Here is a 17,485-nt window from a genome sequence, read left to right on the forward strand (position 1 = left end):
TATGACTTTTAGATTACACGCATTGCTTCTCTTAAGATAATTTATTTATTACGTCATACTGTTATAAGAATTGGTATCAACATAAAGTTACACTCAAAGGTATACTTTTGTGCATAACTGTTTAAAATAATAATTATTAAATGACAATTATGTTAAATATTTTTGAAAGTCTACTTTTAAAAATAGATTGTCATTATGTATACCCTTGGAAGTTAAACAGAATTTATCTTTAATTGTTAATTGCCTCTTTTGTAAATTAATTTTAAAAGTAGGTAGCAGTACGAGCCACTGTTGTCCTTGGAAAATAGAAATGTTAATCTCTACATTAACATGTAATGACATCGGAGTACGTCAATTTATTTATTTCACTGATATACCGATATAAAAGCTTTTTTTTTAATTATATAAAAGGAAATACTTGATTTCGGTTTCAAATGAATTTTGATCTTTTAGCATTTATTTTCTGATACACTACTTTATGTAAGTACTTGTGTCTTTCAAATCGAATGACATTAAGTATTTATATGTAAACATTTCAATATGGAATTAAATCATACGTGAAATATGTATGTTATTTTATCGAAAAAAACCTTTTTTTTAAATATAATTCTTTTACAAATATGCAAATAAATAAATTGAATTGATTAATGAATTGTTGGTATTAAACACACCTTTTTGAACAATCTGTCATTTCGTGTAAATTAAGATTGTTGTCGAATGCACTCAAAATGTTCAAAAGTCAAACGAACCACCCAGTGTTCATCAGCTATTGATAAAGTAGTTAAATTATTCAGACATCTAAGATTTTAATGTCAAACAAATTATTCGTGTGTCCGATTCGCACTTTGTTCGTAGTGATCGTTTTATAAATTTATACAATTGAAGGTTATAAAACATAGCGACCTACTGCTGTTGATAATAAATAGACATTGTTGTCTGCTCTGTGGTCGGGTTGTTGTCGCTTTGACACATTCACTATTTCTTTTCTCAGTTATTTGATACTCCACCTTAACATTTACAAATACAATTGATGAAATATTTTAACTGATTTACCGATAAAAATATTTTTGATAATTACAAAGACTTTAAATTTAATTTGCGTTTTTAGCGTCCATATATTTCTTTTCATTGAAATATTGTTCTGATACAAATAACCATAGTTGTTTGTACCTCTAACATGTGGTTATTTTTCGAACAAATAACACATTTTCTGTTTTTTCATTTTTTGCTCTCGTGCTTTGTTTACATGACATTTCGTTTTTCTGTGTTGACAAACTTGTTTGTTTTTAAAATGATTAAGGTTATACATCGTTTTGCTCACACCTTGTGCGCAATATAATGGAAATTACACACCAGTGATACAAGTCAGATGTTTAGCTAGCTATAAAACTAAATTTTATCCTCCATTAACTTCACAGAAAATGCATGTACAAAGTCCGGAATAAGACTGTAATTTTCCATCCGTGTACTGTGGTTGAACTTTTTATTTGGCCATTATTTTGTTAAATTTTGTCACTAAACAGTAAATGAGATAGTTTCATAGATATGTCAACGTTCATGAACTACTCGAATTCCTCTGTTGTTCGAAGAAGAAAAAAACTATGTACAGATCAGAGAAAATAAGGCACAATGTACAGATCAGGGAACACTAACACATAATGACAGTTAGTTAAATATTACAATATGCTTATTGGATCACACACATTGCTTCTCTTTGAAGATTTTTATTCATGGCGGCATACTTTAATAAGAATTGTAATCAACATTTTCAATCACAACACTTTTGCACACAATACATGACGTTTTGAAACATATATCATAATGAATACTCTTGGCAGTTAAAAAAAAGACTTGATTCTTTATTCCCCTAATGGTCAATTGCCTCTTTTGTAAATTTATTTGAAAAGTAGGTAGCATAGTGAGCCTCTGTTGTCAAATAGAACTCTTCATTAGCATTTAATAACATCGGAGCACGTCAAATTATTTATTTCACTAATATACCGATACATTGTATGAAAGCTTTTTTAAATTATTTAAAAGGAAATACTTAATTTCGGTTTTAAATTAATTTTGATTTTTTAAGGATTTATTTTCTGTTACACTGCTTTTTTGTGTATTTCATGATCGAATAACAATGAGTATTTATCTGTTAACATTTCAATATGGAATTGAATAATAGGTGAAATATGTCTGTAATATTATGGGCAAATATTCTTCTACATTTCTCTATCAAACTTACAAAAAACATACATTTATTAGTAATACGTACACATAAAAAGTCGCTCATACAATAGCATTTTTGACATTCACGTTTTAAGGTCATTTCTATAGGGATTACTTGACGTCTTGAAATGCTATTTTATTTTATGAGTTGATGCCTTACAGCGACGTCATAACCCTCAAGCCATTTTTTCGTTTTTGTATTGAGAAGAAAACGTGCTCTCAACTTTGAGACACAATTGTAGCTTTAAATTTGCATTGATGGCTAGAAATGTGTGCATATATACAAAAACTTACCTTTTTAACCTTTATGGTTTTTTTTAGTGCAAAATATTTCAAATAATATCCCATAGAAATGATAAAATAAGTTTCAACTCCATCCAAGGCGTACGAAATTATTTAAAACCATTTCGAATATTTCACTTGAGAAGAGAAACAATAGTTTTGTTGCTACAAACGCGGTGAAATCGGTGAAACTGAACAGACTCGAATTTCTGGATCGTGAGATTTATGTTATCTGAAAATGCAGGTTCGTCAAATTTACTGAGTTAGGAACAAAACATATTTTTTACTTCTAATGTGAAGCGTCTTGAGTATAGAAATCAGCTTAACGTTTTAATAAAGCAGTAACGTGTCTCTAAAAGTCTAAGTGAAACAATGAGTTAGGCGTTATGACGTAGCAGTAAGGCGTCAAACCATAAACTTATTGGATTACGGGATCACTGAGTTTAATCACTCAACACATGTTTAAGATGTATTGAATATATACATAATGTATTTTTCGAGAAAAAAAAAATGGTTGATTTTTTTAACAGTTATCGTCAAATAAACAGATCCAGGTTCAAACAGAATATCTGTTTAGATAATAAGAAATAACAGTAGATCTTAGTGAAATAATGACAGAACCAACAGAACCCAGACCATCAAAACGAACTTTACCACCTGATTTACAGGGAGAAGTAGAAGATATACAGAAAAAAGTACCAAGAACTGCAGGTATACTAACAATTCATAGTAAAAGGGTTGTACTCTCAAAGTAAGAACTCGGTTCTTTTTGTCATTTTAAACTCTTCAAGAGTAATTTTTATATGACTTTGTCAGCATCAATTGTCATTGATGCATCTGGAAGAAACAAATGTTTAAGTTAGATATGATGCATATGTTGTATGTTGAGTATAGTTAGCAGCATTAATTTAACAATGAATAACCGGATTGTTTTTAATTTTTTGTTTGTTAATTTTACAATACCAAATATTTTTATTCAATCATAACATATATGAAATTAAGAGGACTATGTTTCAAATTTATTGAGGACCTCGTTTTATTTTGATAGTATCTCTTGATCAGGGTAAAAAATCAAATGAGTTTAAAACTCCCATAGTTTAACAAACATTAACTAAATAACCTGTACGATTCTATTTCCCTGGTAAACACCAAATGTAATACATAACCATTATCTTTTATACGGTTCACTGACTGCCATGTGTTGATTAAACATTGAAAACTTTTATTGATAAAAAATAGAGTTTCTGTATAATTTGAATTGTATATTATTATGTGATTGACAAAACTTTAGAATTATATTGCAATATACGTATAGATTATAAAAGGATCAAGCAAATATGGTTAATACTAAGATAGAAAGAAACATTACATATGTCGTGATTTAGTTATATGCATGATATGCACAGACATATATTCAAATATCGATAGCAATAAAAACATTAAGTTTTCTTCGATGGTTGTTACATTGATCAAATAAATGCCAAAGACCTTCAATATTATCATTTTCATAATATAGGTGACATTTTCCGTTGAACATATACATTATTTGAAGTCATTTGTAGTATCTTTTTTATAATATGTTAACTTTTTCCTTGAAAATCTTTATGTTTTTATTAATTTCAATTTAATTGATCATGTTGTTATTTAGTTTCCAAATTGATATACTAGATTTTCGAACTAATTTATGAATTCCAGGATTACTCGGTGGAAGACCTATAATTTGGGAATCAGTATTTAATTTTGTCTGTTTAATAAAGAACGTTTTGCTATTTGAAATGCAAACCGCTACACGCTCTATGAATTTCAGGTTCACAAAACATGAACCTAATTATTCACCACTGGTAGGATTGTAGGAGATGTTTATGAATATAGAATAAAATTTACAGTTAAGCACCTAATTTTTCTTCTCTGTTACTCTTCAACCCCTCCTGAGTTTTGAAAAGAAACTAGAAAGATGTATTATATGCATTAACGAAATCCCTACAGTGAAGTGAAGTTCATGGTCAATACATTTGTTTACAGTTTAGATTAGTCACTCCAGTAGATATGTAAACCAGTAATTATACTCTCAAATGATTAAACTTGATATTAGAAATAAATCTGTTATGACTATTCACAACAACTTACAGGAAGAAACCATACATTGAATTATTGCTAAAATCAATAAATTAATTTTATTATTCCTGTGCTTTGTACAAAACATGTAGGTGCTCTCTGACATTGAAGCTCTTTGTATTGTAGGTGTAAATTTCAGGTTTATATGAAAACAGTTGCCTGCTGTTTGCTTAAGTTATGTTTATTTTGGATAAAACATCATATTAACCATGTTAACACTTATTTCCAGCTGGCCCTCGGCATGTTTGACATGTATAGTGATAATGTGGACAAGTTCTGAATAAATCTGTATGGTAGAGATAGATACTAAAAAAAAGTAAAAGATAAAAACACTGTAGGAAACACAGGCCAACATACCTGAACAAGAGCCAAAATAATCGAGGCATGATATTATGAACTAGAGCCAATGAACAAAAATGACATGATTAAATCTTTTGTAAATACATGATATACCTTAGCGAAAAAAAATAGTTTTCAAAACTTTATAAAATCTTAATCTAAATACTGTAGTATTTGTTCTGCATTTTTATTATACTATAGTTACCTTTTTCTCATATATATTCTTCAAAATACATGATTTTGAATGTGCATATCTGTACATAGCCATTTGAATTTATCAATCCTTTAAATGCACTATTTTTTAAAGGTTATCAATATAACAGATAAAATCTATGAATATTGTTTTCATCGATACCATCATATATCTTACTATTTTACTTATATTGCACTAGTTAGTTATATTTAATTGTAAATACACTACGAAGAACCAAACTAACAAACAAAAATGAAATAAAGGAATTTATGACTTTATTATATAATTACACATGATCGTCTTTAAGAAACTATGCAGCCCTATGCTTGATATCATGATACAAATGATAATGCTAATCGTATGAGGTAATTTAAAACCAATAGTATATGTTGTCTCCCCATTGCCTCTTTTAAGCAGTTTGTACAATGCTATTTACAATATTGTGGAATGATTAACCATTCTTGATAAAGAACCAGCTATAAAATAGATATTTATTTATAGGCCCACTAGATTATTTAGATAAAAGAACAAAAAGATGGTTAATAGTTGGTATCTGTCTCCATACAATCATATCTCCAGTACTGAGGACATATGTTGTGAATGTTGTCACAAAACTTTGTTATTCCCTAACAAGCCGAAACAATATTCATAAACAAACGCATGGGAATTATTTAAAGCGATATTCCAACACAGAACTCAATTATGCAGCAATAAACAACAACAAAACTCACCATGGATGGAATAGACCTAAATATGATTACCGGGTCAAGAGTCCTGTGGATTTATCCCGATTGTTTCTCCAGACACACATGGCATACTTCACAGCTTTCGATGACTCGTGTGATTCATCTGCTCTACTTGGTATCATTGTTAACATTGACAAATTCCCAGTTGATGTACGGTCTGATGCTCAAAAGGTAAATACCAAATAACTTAAAATTGTAAAATAAAAAAAAATGACCAACGCTCATGTGAGATGTCTAAGATTTTTTTTGTAATGACCTTTCAGTTATTTTCTGTTTTGTGTAATTCATAAATTATTTGCAACTTTGACAGGGTAAACATTTATATTACATCAACATGTTCTTGTCCGTATATGCATTTACTATTTGAATTTTAACAAACTGAGAATTGCATTATATGATTTTTTTTTCTTTGTTACAGTACTTAAATGGGTTGAATATTATTATAATTAATTAAACAGGTTTAAGTTTGGGAATCAGTATTAATAAATATATATAGAGCTCAGTTAAACAGTTTTACTACATTCATTAGATTACCTATATAGACTTGAAAGTTATATTCATAGCTAATCACTGTTGAAGCAAAGATAAAGAATCGAAACGTCCCATTTCAGAATAAAAATATTATTTGTCATTGCTAAAGTAGCCATATTTGATATTTTGATTGAATGAGGTGCATTAGAATAACGACTAATTAAGCATATATTAAAACCGTTTAAAAAATAATCAAAAAGTTGAAAACACACCAATCATAGAATTAATTTCCATTTGATGATTAAGATTGTTAATAATTCGTTAGTACTAAAACAAGTTGAAAAAAAGTAATTCTACAGATAGATGCAGTCATAACCTGTGTAGCATGTTAAATTGATAACCAATCATCTTGACTGTTCAAGTTTAACATGTGACAGGATTAAGGACTGATCTGACCAGTCCTAGGACAACAATCAAGTTAACTTGAAAAATGAACTGTATCCAAGAACTGTCTTTATGTCTGCCAAAAAAATTAAACTTTAAAAAAGGTTTGCTATTAATATAAGGAAGCTTCGAAACCAGTACTGCAATAAGTTAACATAACCTAACTTTGATTTTGATAACTCTGATTGAACCAAAACTGATCTCAAGTCAACTTAAGGCTGGTCTGATATTTATTAGGTTTATGGCCGGCTAACTAATATTTCTTTTCTGCACCAATAAACAGTGCAATCATGTCCTTGTATTATTTAAATAATTAATTTATCACCAAAACATCAGTAGTTTTCACATCCCAGACTGGCTCAAATATAACAAAATATGTTGACTGTATCAGGAACATATAGACTTTCAGTAGATTTGACACATTAGGCTGACGCGTACAACAGAATCATTTGACATCATCAACAAATAAGTAAAATTTATAGCGTTTAAGCTATCAAATTCAACTATATTGACATCGATGCGTAAACAAAATGTCACAAATAGGAGTACATCGAAAACGCGAACCCAACCAAAAACCTGTCAAGTGCTCTTGAAGGGTACGCATATCCTGCTCCACATGTGGCACACCTCGTGCTGCTCATGTTATCGTAACGCCGATAAATCAGTCTAGTTCGGTAGGTTAAATTCGAGACACATTAAAGGAACACTTTCGATATCATCTGCGTAACGGATATTTCATAACGGTTAATCAACTCGTGATGCCGTCGTAAAATTGACGAAGTGATTATTTCAACTTCACTATTTTTAATTCTTGGTTTAAAAAAAAGGTCACACTTGGGAATCCTAAATCATCCCTTTTATCGTACAGCTTTGTTTTCAACCGACTCTTATATACTTCTTCGGATTTCAAATGTTTGGCTTTGAGCGTTCCTGATGAAGGTAAATCCAGAAAAGCGCTTCGGACGCAATAAATTATAGAACGTGTTGTTTTCCATTTTTTACATCACTGGGTCGATACCTCTGCTGGTGGACTATCAGTCCCCGAGGGTATCATCAGCTCAGAAGTCAGTGCATCGGTACTGACATGATTTAACAAACTTTACTTAAATTGTCTGTTTATAAATTTTTGAAATTTTTATGAAACTAAGGTTTCAACTCCCTCAGGCAAAGATGGCCTAAGACGAATTTGACTATTTATTTTAGGTATTTTTGACATGTAGCTCTTCGACGACGTTCGGTACTTATACTTCTTCGGATTTCAAATGTTTGGCTTTGAGTGTTCCTGATGAAGGTAAATCCAGAAAAGCGCTTCGGACGCAATAAATTATAAAACGTGTTGTTTTCCATTTTTACATCACTGGGTCGATACCTCTGCTGGTGGACTATCAATCCCTGAGGGTATCATCAGCTCAGTAGTCAGTGCTTCGGTACTGACATGATTTAACAAACTTTACTTAAATTGTCTGTTTATAAATTTTTGAAATTATAATGAAACTAATTAGGTTTCAACTCCCTCAGGCAAAGTTGGCCTTAGACGAATTTGACTATTTATTTTAGGTTTTTTTACATGTAGCTCTTCAACGACGCTCGGTACTTATACTTCTTCGGATTTCAAATGTTTGGCTTTGAGCGTTCCTAATGAAGGTAAATCCAGAAAAGCGCTTCGGACGCAATAAATTAAAAACGTGTTGTTTTCCATTTTTTATAGTCAGGTTTGTGATATAAGTCCTAATCAAATGGCAAAATCACAAGCTCAAACACATCAAACGAATGAATAACAACTGATATATTCCTGACGTGGTATAGGCATTTTCGTATGTAGAAAATAGTGGATTGAACCTAGTGTTATAGCGGTACCTCTCACGTGTATGAAAGTCGCATCAAATTCCACTGTATTTACAACAATGCGTGAACAAAACAGAGATAACAGATAACATTGTCATAGTATGGATACAGCACAAATCACTGTGTCACAATTTAGATCAAACAGATATTTAACAAAGAAGCACGAAAATTGTCTATCAAAGGAGTAGGTCCAGTAAGACTCCTTTTTTGGCCCCAAAATATAGCAGTTTTACAAAATTGTTCAAATGTTAACTTTAAGTTATTTATTGGATAGTAGAATGCTTCTGCTACGTAAATATGGACTGCTTTTGTCAATACAATGCACATATATTGGGTACCAGCACCATTAAGTCATGCTAAATTAAAGAAATCGTCACAATTCTAGCATTTTAGTTAAATTTCAGACGGTTTTCGTGTAAAACGAAATTGGCCGCATTCGTGTTCATCCTTAATATTGAAATGTAATTTGTTTTTTATGATAATACATAACATATATAAAGGTTGAGGATGAACACGGATGCGGCCACTTTTATTTTTGACAAAAAACATCTGAAAAGTGACATGTTTAGGCATATTTGACAGATTTTTCATATTTTAGCTTGAATCGGTGCGTTTTTTTATGACTTAATCAGTTAAATTCTTTCACAAAAGCTAATTGATTAAAATAAAATAGACACTTCAGTGTTTAAAAAGTGGTCAAAATCTTTCGTCTGATCAACCTGAAATTTGAGGCCAAAATCAGTCCTCACCGGACCTACTCCTTTAACAACAACATTCATTGCTTACTTATATTATGTACTTTTAATTAACCCATTAAGGATCGAAATATTTGAAGTCCTGTGACTGCATTCACATCAATTTTTTGTGTATAGAGTAGCGTGTTTGACGTCAGAAAATGAAAACGTCACACAAGAAGAAATAAACAATAATTTTGTCGTTCTAAGCATTTTCAAAATTATAATTTCACATGTGGAATGCTGGTATACAGGGTTAAAAATATAGAAGTTTTTGTTACAACTAATTTCAGAAAAAGACCAAGATCTAAAACTATCATGAACACATGATGAAGTTCTTTAGAATTTTTTTAGAAATAAACTCATCATAGATACACGATTTAAATTTTGTATTTACGCCAAACGCGCGTTTCGTCTACAAAAGACTCAAAAGTCCACATTTAGTTAAGAACACTTTGCGAGTAAAATAATTTTGTCGTTCAAAGTATTTTCAAAATTATTATAGAACAATAACATCATGACATAATAACAGAGCCACGTCATTTTGGAATACTTGTATTTATTGTATTTAGACCCCTGAACAACGTAATTTATTTGGTGTGCACATGTAAAAAAATTGCGGTTTTTATCCACCAAATTCATAGGTTTGAACGTTGTTTTACATTAATTTAGACATGTTTATATTTATTTCGTTTGGGCTTGTATTATATTTTCCCTCCTTCTATTCAGATCTACCAATAATATCTTTTTTATATTTTGTTTTTACTTTAGGCAAGGCAAAAGCTTCAAAATAAGCAAATGAAAAAATGGGGGTCACCGACCTCGTTTTCGATTTTAAACGCCACCTTTTTCATGGAATTTGGAAATCGGTACTTCTAGTCAATAGCAGTGTAATTCTTTTTAAAGTTGGTATCCTATACAACTTGTGTGTTCTGTTAACCTAGTTGTTAATGCAAACTATTTTAATAATATTACCATGTGCTGAGTGGTAAATAATAACGATAAGTTGCTATAATAGTTTTCCCGCCTTTTTTATTGTAAAATAACTATAAAAACTTTTATGTTATATTAGAATTGACCGATAATTTCTCGTTGAGTATTCAACAGCATAAGCCTTGTTTACATCTTAATAAAATAATGAAATAACAAGTTAGGGTCACCGTAATGGAAAAAAGAAATATTTCAAAAAATAAAGGTTAACAATTTGTATTGGCGGGAATACATTGCGCCAATTCTTAAACAACGTCGAAAGACGTTCGGCCGGTTTGGGCGATATTCTTACATATTACGGACAACACAGTTCTCGTTATTTGCTGTTTTGTTTGTTTTCAACTACAATAATTGCACATAACTTTAAACATGATAGTAATTTTGTATCAGTCAGTTTCACAGACACGTAATATAAATGCGGTTGTTGGAAAACAATGCATTGTACAAATGAAGTCACTAATGCTTCTATTAACAACATTTCTAATTAGGTTATTTATTGTGCTTACATGTCTATGTTGAACAGAAATTCTTCTTAAAATAGTAAATACATTTTGTTATATTATTTCATAGTTCAGTCAAAGTATATCTGAAAGACAAGACTTTACTTTGCTTTCGATATCATGAATTTTAATTTAAGAATGCTGTTCCTTTTTCTTTTGGTGACAATTACTTAATATCAATAGAAATCTAAGACCCCGCTCCCACTAACAATAAAGATCGCCGATCTTAAGAATTGAAAAATGAGAAATGAGAAAGATCGATCTCCATCGGACTTAAAATAACCACCTCCTGGATTGCGTTCAATATCGTAGCGGCTACATAGGGCTACGTAGATTTATGACTATTGAACGAGTAGCTAGTATAGCTTCTATCTATGTAGTAGCTAGGTTAGCTACACGTTCAATAACGATATTGAACGCACCCCTGATATTTGATTAAGTGTAAACGATTAGATACATTGAGATAGACCGATCTAGAATTCAAAGTGTTTTTTTGTAGATATGAAAATAAATCTGCGCATGGTCAGTTTAATATTCTTATAAGTAACTGATTTTAGTGTTTCATCCATATTCTCAAATGATTTGGCAGAACATGGAGATAAAAATAAAATAAAATGTATACGACGTTTTTGCGACAATATTTTGAAAGATAAATAGAAAAAAATGAAATGCGGTATGATTGCAAATAACACAACTTTCCACAAGAGACCAACTGACACAGGAAATATAGGCCACCGTACGGTCTTTAACAAGGAGCAAATATCATACCGCATATAGAGCTATAAATAGTACAGAAATGACAAATGTAAAACAATTCAAACGAGAAAATAACGGCTTAATTCACGAACCAACAAGCTTCTGACTTGGGACTGGACCTATTTCAGTGCTCGACTGATACCGTTCCTTATTCGATCCGTATTTGCTAATTACACGTTGTAATACATTGCAACTTTTAAGAAAAACGTATTGTTTTTAATTGTTTTCCTGTCTCTGGTGTTAACTATGGGTTCTTAAAGGTGAAACATCCCTATTAGCGCCTATGTACCCATTTCGGCGCTAGGCCGATGCCATGTAACTTATTCGCTTATAACAATTGTTTTCCATTTTTTCTTGCGTCTGGTAAATACTCGTTTCAGTACCTGACTTGTACACTTTTACTTATTCGTTCCTTGTTCGCTTACTATACATGTGTTAATCGGTGCACATTTAAAAAAAATATCTTTTTCAATTATATTCATTCATTATTATTTTTTTTATTTTTTTTCTTAAAATTCCTCATCTTCAAACCAAATTATTCTGACATTTTTTTGTTTTAAGGACTTATGACATGTTAATCAAAAAAATAATTTATAAATGTAGAAGCATATCTAATGAACCAAATATTTCCCGGCTTATTCTAGTTTCTACGAATTTTTTTTAACGAAATGGTTAGACCGATTATTTTAAGATTGCAATGTATACTAAATGTAAAGGCACAAGTTCCAAAAAAATCGTAAACGCGAGATGCTCTTAAAAGATCGATTCAATTTTGGGCAAGTAATAACGGGGTTTATTTAACATACTTTATGTTTTGAGCATGCATCTATAGTCATCTATGAATATCGAAATATTCCGCAATGTTGCTAGAAACTCAGTCTAAGTATACTCATTCATACCGTGATTATGAATGGAACCTAGTCCGACCTCTTTTTCCCAAATCAACTATTTTCATATGTTTTTCTCTTTAATTCTTTATTCCGACAAGTTTTATACACAGGCACGATTATGTTGTTTTTTTATATAAAAAAATGTGACCTAGTACATAAATATAAACTTCGTCGTCAAATAGAAAAACCTACAATCATTATGGTAGAAGCGTATATGATGACTTCTCTAGATGGACTTTATTTTACACGTATGCGTCCATGGTTACTGTTTTGTTGGTGTTTATCAGAAATCTAAATATTATATTTGTGTAAAAATGTAATCGCCTAACACATTCGAAATACGTATGTGCAATTTGCCATATCCATATATAGGTATATATGTACGAAATGTACCTGTTGCTATAGACACATTGAATTTTGATGACATGATTGATTATTTTCGTACTTTCTTAATGATATTTGGAAATATAAATACAATTATAAACCTACCAACGAGAATGACTCTAAAGAACAGATTAGTCCAAACACGCAGCAAATTATGGAAATTAGTATTATATTATGAATTAATTGGCGACACTCTTTGTCGAGTATCCAGATTTTGTTTCATTTCTTGGCAGTCGTTTTGTGTGTTTTATTTTTGTTAGATTGCTGTATAGTTGACTCTCTTTGTATTCATATATTTTATTATTTGCTGTTTTGGTGTGTGTTTCAGTACACTAAATTCACATAATTAATGTGTATATCCAATTCTGGAACATGTCATTTATATAAAAAATCAATTTTCATTTTCTTCTTAGCAAATCTACCTATCAAAACGATTGTCACTCTCTCCATCGGGTCAGAGAGTAATAACTCTCATTAACGTTTCTGGTTCGCGAAAATCGCGACGTCATAAACCGCTGACGGCATAGGACTGTTGCGTTTGTATATGCTGAAAAACAATAGAGGGATTTGTCTTTAAATAGTCCGTTCATCCTACTTCGACTCTTTAAAATCAAGAGTCTATCCTAAATTGATATAAATATATAGCCTTTCAAATACTGATCGATCCCTTAGACCACTAAAGATGTATTAATTGTCGAAATCCAGATATGGTGTACAAATTCTAGCAGCTCATATTGTGGTTTACAATCTTTGCCGCAAGTTTATTGTTATCTATTTCGTATTAAATTAATATAAAAATCCATTTTGTTACATCTTGTGATCAAATCATTTGGTAATCGTTAATGGAGGTCAGCAGGGTTTAAGAACATCAGTAGTTTAACCTGTTAGTCTCATGCGTTTTGTTGTTTGTGCTGTATTATACTTCTCTACAACAATATTTGTTTTATATGCACATGTATAAAATATGCGGTTTTTATCTAACGCAATCAAATGTTTGAACGTTGTTTTCAATTTAGACTTTGCAGTGACCACTCTACAACATATTTCATCAATTGGATAACCAGCAGTGATGGGACTACAAGGCTGAAAATGCATTTTGCATAATTAATTCTTCTAACATCACCCTAACAATATTAGATCTGTACCTTTTTTTTTGTTCTGCCCTCGCCGTTATTCGAACACCTGCTAATTAAGATGTTGTGGCAACAACTAGCATTGCACTATGCCCTACGCGCTGGACCACTAGACCATCAAGGCTCTTAATGTAAATCTTTCGCTGTTACATTTCACCGACAGTTTTAATCTAGCGTCGTAACACAGTACATGATATACAAGGCAATAGACAGATATACCATTATATTTGAATATTGCTGTTTGTTTATCGATCTTTTTTCGGTTGAAAATTTAAAATCTTAATCGTTTCAACTTTAAACATGGTGAAAGATGTTTAAAAACTAGATAAATTGGGAAACAATTATTCCATACATACCTAATACAGAAATTACAATGTCAAGTTCATGTTCATGTTAAACCACTTTTGACTAATAGCGGTCTATGTTTCAAATTTTACATTCAAAGTAAACATGTGTAATGTTATACTCATAGAGGTTGGTGACTATTGAACAACGGTATACTGCTATTGACTTTATGTATTTATTTCTGGGCATGAAGGTAATATGACAATATATATCTTTCTTAGATTCGATCAGATATACGGAATCCCTGGGCACATTGTCAGTTTAGAAAATGGACTGCTATAAAATATTCAGATACATTCAAGCTGATGCGAAAACTCATTAAACACCTCAGCCTGAGTAGCAAAGAGGAACACAGAATTTTGGGAAAGCTAAAGAGATGGGCAAAAGTCGGTAAATATGTTTACGTAAATAGATGTTTGATGCATTCTCATTGATGTTCCTATCGTAAAGAAAACAAATCACATGAATTGGAACATCTAAATGTCGTTAAAATGTGAATAAAACCCATATTTTGATTGATAAAAATCCTCCAATAAAAGTAAAGATAAAACACTTCGAAAGGAAAAACATTTACTGTAACAAACATAGTGTGATATACAGCAGAAAGGTCAACAATATATGATTTATAGAATGAGTGGAAGATTTACACTGGTATTGACTAATTTAATTGAACACAATACTGTTAGTTCTGTAGTTTAAATTTGATTCTGAAGACTTGGAATATTGCTGTAAAACAGACATAACAAAAGATAAAGTAATAATATAAAGCATATGCAATGGGCTGAATAAACATGATAAAGTGAATAGCTCAGAATTGGCACATTAAAACAGAAAATCTATTACTGTGACATGTTTCACAATATACTCATAAACATGAGACATGTACATAACACATCATTTGGTTATCCAACTATATAAATAACATACAACAGACAAAAATAAAACCCGGCATTACAAATATATAACAGTCATCCATATACATGATATAACAGATTATATAAACAATGTCTGTGAAAATAAATCGAGGACTTCCTTAGTCTGATCAATATCACAGACAATCCTAACTTTATTAATAAAGAGGACACAAGAAGTATTTCTCTGTAAACTATATCAAAGACAAACAACTAGAAGCTGCATATGCTGTACTTACTAAATGTATATTTTGGTGATCGATGTCACATACAGCACAAAACAATATCCATGCCATGTAGAACACACAATATATAACAGTGAAACCATATCGATGACATTACAAACTACTTAATTCAAATTTGGTTTGTTCTGCATCAAAGGTCTTAAATCATTACTGAATATTTAAAAAGAGAGGTCTCCATTTTGCAGGTAAACATTTTCTGAGTGAAACAAAACTTGATTCGGAGACAGTGAAGGAAATTTGTCAACATTTACATTTTCTCTGTGAATATATACAGACGGCATCGACTAAAAAAGATAATCAAGTCATCAAATTGAACAAACAATTGAAAGATTTACAAAATGGTGTACAGGAACATGGAAAAAAGATAGATAATTTAGAAAATGTAAGTTTTAATTACATTATCTGCCAAGCACTATACAGGCAAACTTGAGTTGGTCAGTTTCCTGTCCATTCCGGACGAAAATTTAAAGTCCGATTTTCACCGTTAAAGTTTTTGTAAAATACCCTTTATGAACCGGTCCCTGTGTATTTCGAGTTCCGGTCTATTGATGCAGTCCCAATACTCTTAATTACATCAGCCAAAACTGACCGAGTGGAAACATATTTGTTTATGCAAGACAGCTGTTCAGGAAAACCAATAAGTCAAGTGTTAAACCGTGATATTACAATGATACAGCAGTGAACTGTATTATTTATTTATTTTAGATAATGGCAATACCTTATATACTGTCCTTGTAAAAATGATGATGATGATGGCTGGCTGGCTATTGAACGGCTAGTGTCACATTAAATGAATATTCAGGACGACATTATGTTAATATATCAATATTTACCCTCCTTTTGATTGGTCCGATGAACTGTCGGTATTTCAAAATGAAATTTAACAAAGTAACTATCTGTATGAAAACAGGTGACATTACTCTTCCTCCATGCTGACCAGTCGTTCTTAGTAAGTTGTTCTCCCCCATCTAGGGAATAATTTTATACCTTGGATAATCTGTTCTTCTGGATGCTGTCTGAAACGGATCTTTCGTATCCCACCTCTTTCTCCTGGTGGGTCATGGGCAATTTTAAGAGCCTGTGGTTTACAAGTCATGCTACTTAAGGAGGCCATTCCATGCCCTCAGTTAGTGTTTGTTACCTTGTTTTGTCTTCTAACCCACTTTAAGAAATTTGAACATCAGTAAACTACTATTGCGAAATTTTTTCAAAGTGCAAACTATATTGAAAAGTAATAACCTGGACATAGACCAGTTTTGGGATTTGGTTATCAATTTTAGAGAGAAAAATATTGTTCTGAAATTTAAAAAAAAAATCAATTTATTGAAACATACCTTTTGATAAAATTTTCTTACCCAAATCTTTTTTCCAGATAATGAAGAATGAATCAAAATTACGTGAGTAATTGAATTTTTATCTCTCATTTGTATAAATACATTTACTAAAAAAACTTTTTTTGAAGTAATCAGTAGTCTTCGAGAAATCCTGAAGTGTTTTTAGGTTTGCCTGTAATTAGAAAGTATGCAAATCTTGCTTCACATGTTGCAGATGTGTTAAAAGGAGTATAGCCACGAAAGGTTTAAAACGGCCCGTCTCATAAATGGACGAAATTACTGCAGAAGCTTAAGGATCACTTAATAGTGTAGTTCATCAATAAATAACCATTAAACTTTTTAGCTCACATGGCCCAAAGGGCCAAGTGAGCTTTTCCCATCACTTTGCGTCCGTCGTCTGTCATCCGTCGTCGTCGTCCTGCGTCCGTTGTCATTAACTTTTACAAAAATCTTCTCCTCTGAAAGTACTGGGCCAAATTAATCCAAACTTGACCACAATCATCTTTAGGTTGTCTAGTTTAAAAAATGTGTTTGGTAACAACCGGCACAACATATGTCCTTAGAACTGGAGATATGATTGAATGGAGACAGATACCGACTTTTAA

At 31.3% G+C, this 17,485-nt stretch overlaps 1 protein-coding gene across 1 annotated transcript in view; it reads left to right on the forward strand.

Annotated features, from left to right (window-relative positions):
* The first annotated feature begins 3,116 nt into the window (after nt 1–3,116).
* Nucleotides 3,117–17,485, forward strand: part of LOC134695304 (uncharacterized) — a 34,258-nt gene continuing 19,889 nt past the window's right edge. Inside the window, exons 1-5 of the mRNA XM_063556528.1 lie at nt 3,117–3,216; nt 5,654–6,069; nt 14,612–14,780; nt 15,732–15,928; nt 16,919–16,943. Coding sequence (XP_063412598.1) covers nt 3,117–3,216; nt 5,654–6,069; nt 14,612–14,780; nt 15,732–15,928; nt 16,919–16,943 — 907 coding nt within the window. The remainder of the gene's footprint in view (nt 3,217–5,653; nt 6,070–14,611; nt 14,781–15,731; nt 15,929–16,918; nt 16,944–17,485) is intronic.

Source organism: Mytilus trossulus, chromosome 13 (genome assembly GCF_036588685.1).
Source record: "Mytilus trossulus isolate FHL-02 chromosome 13, PNRI_Mtr1.1.1.hap1, whole genome shotgun sequence".
Classification (NCBI taxonomy): Eukaryota; Metazoa; Mollusca; class Bivalvia; order Mytilida; family Mytilidae; genus Mytilus; species Mytilus trossulus.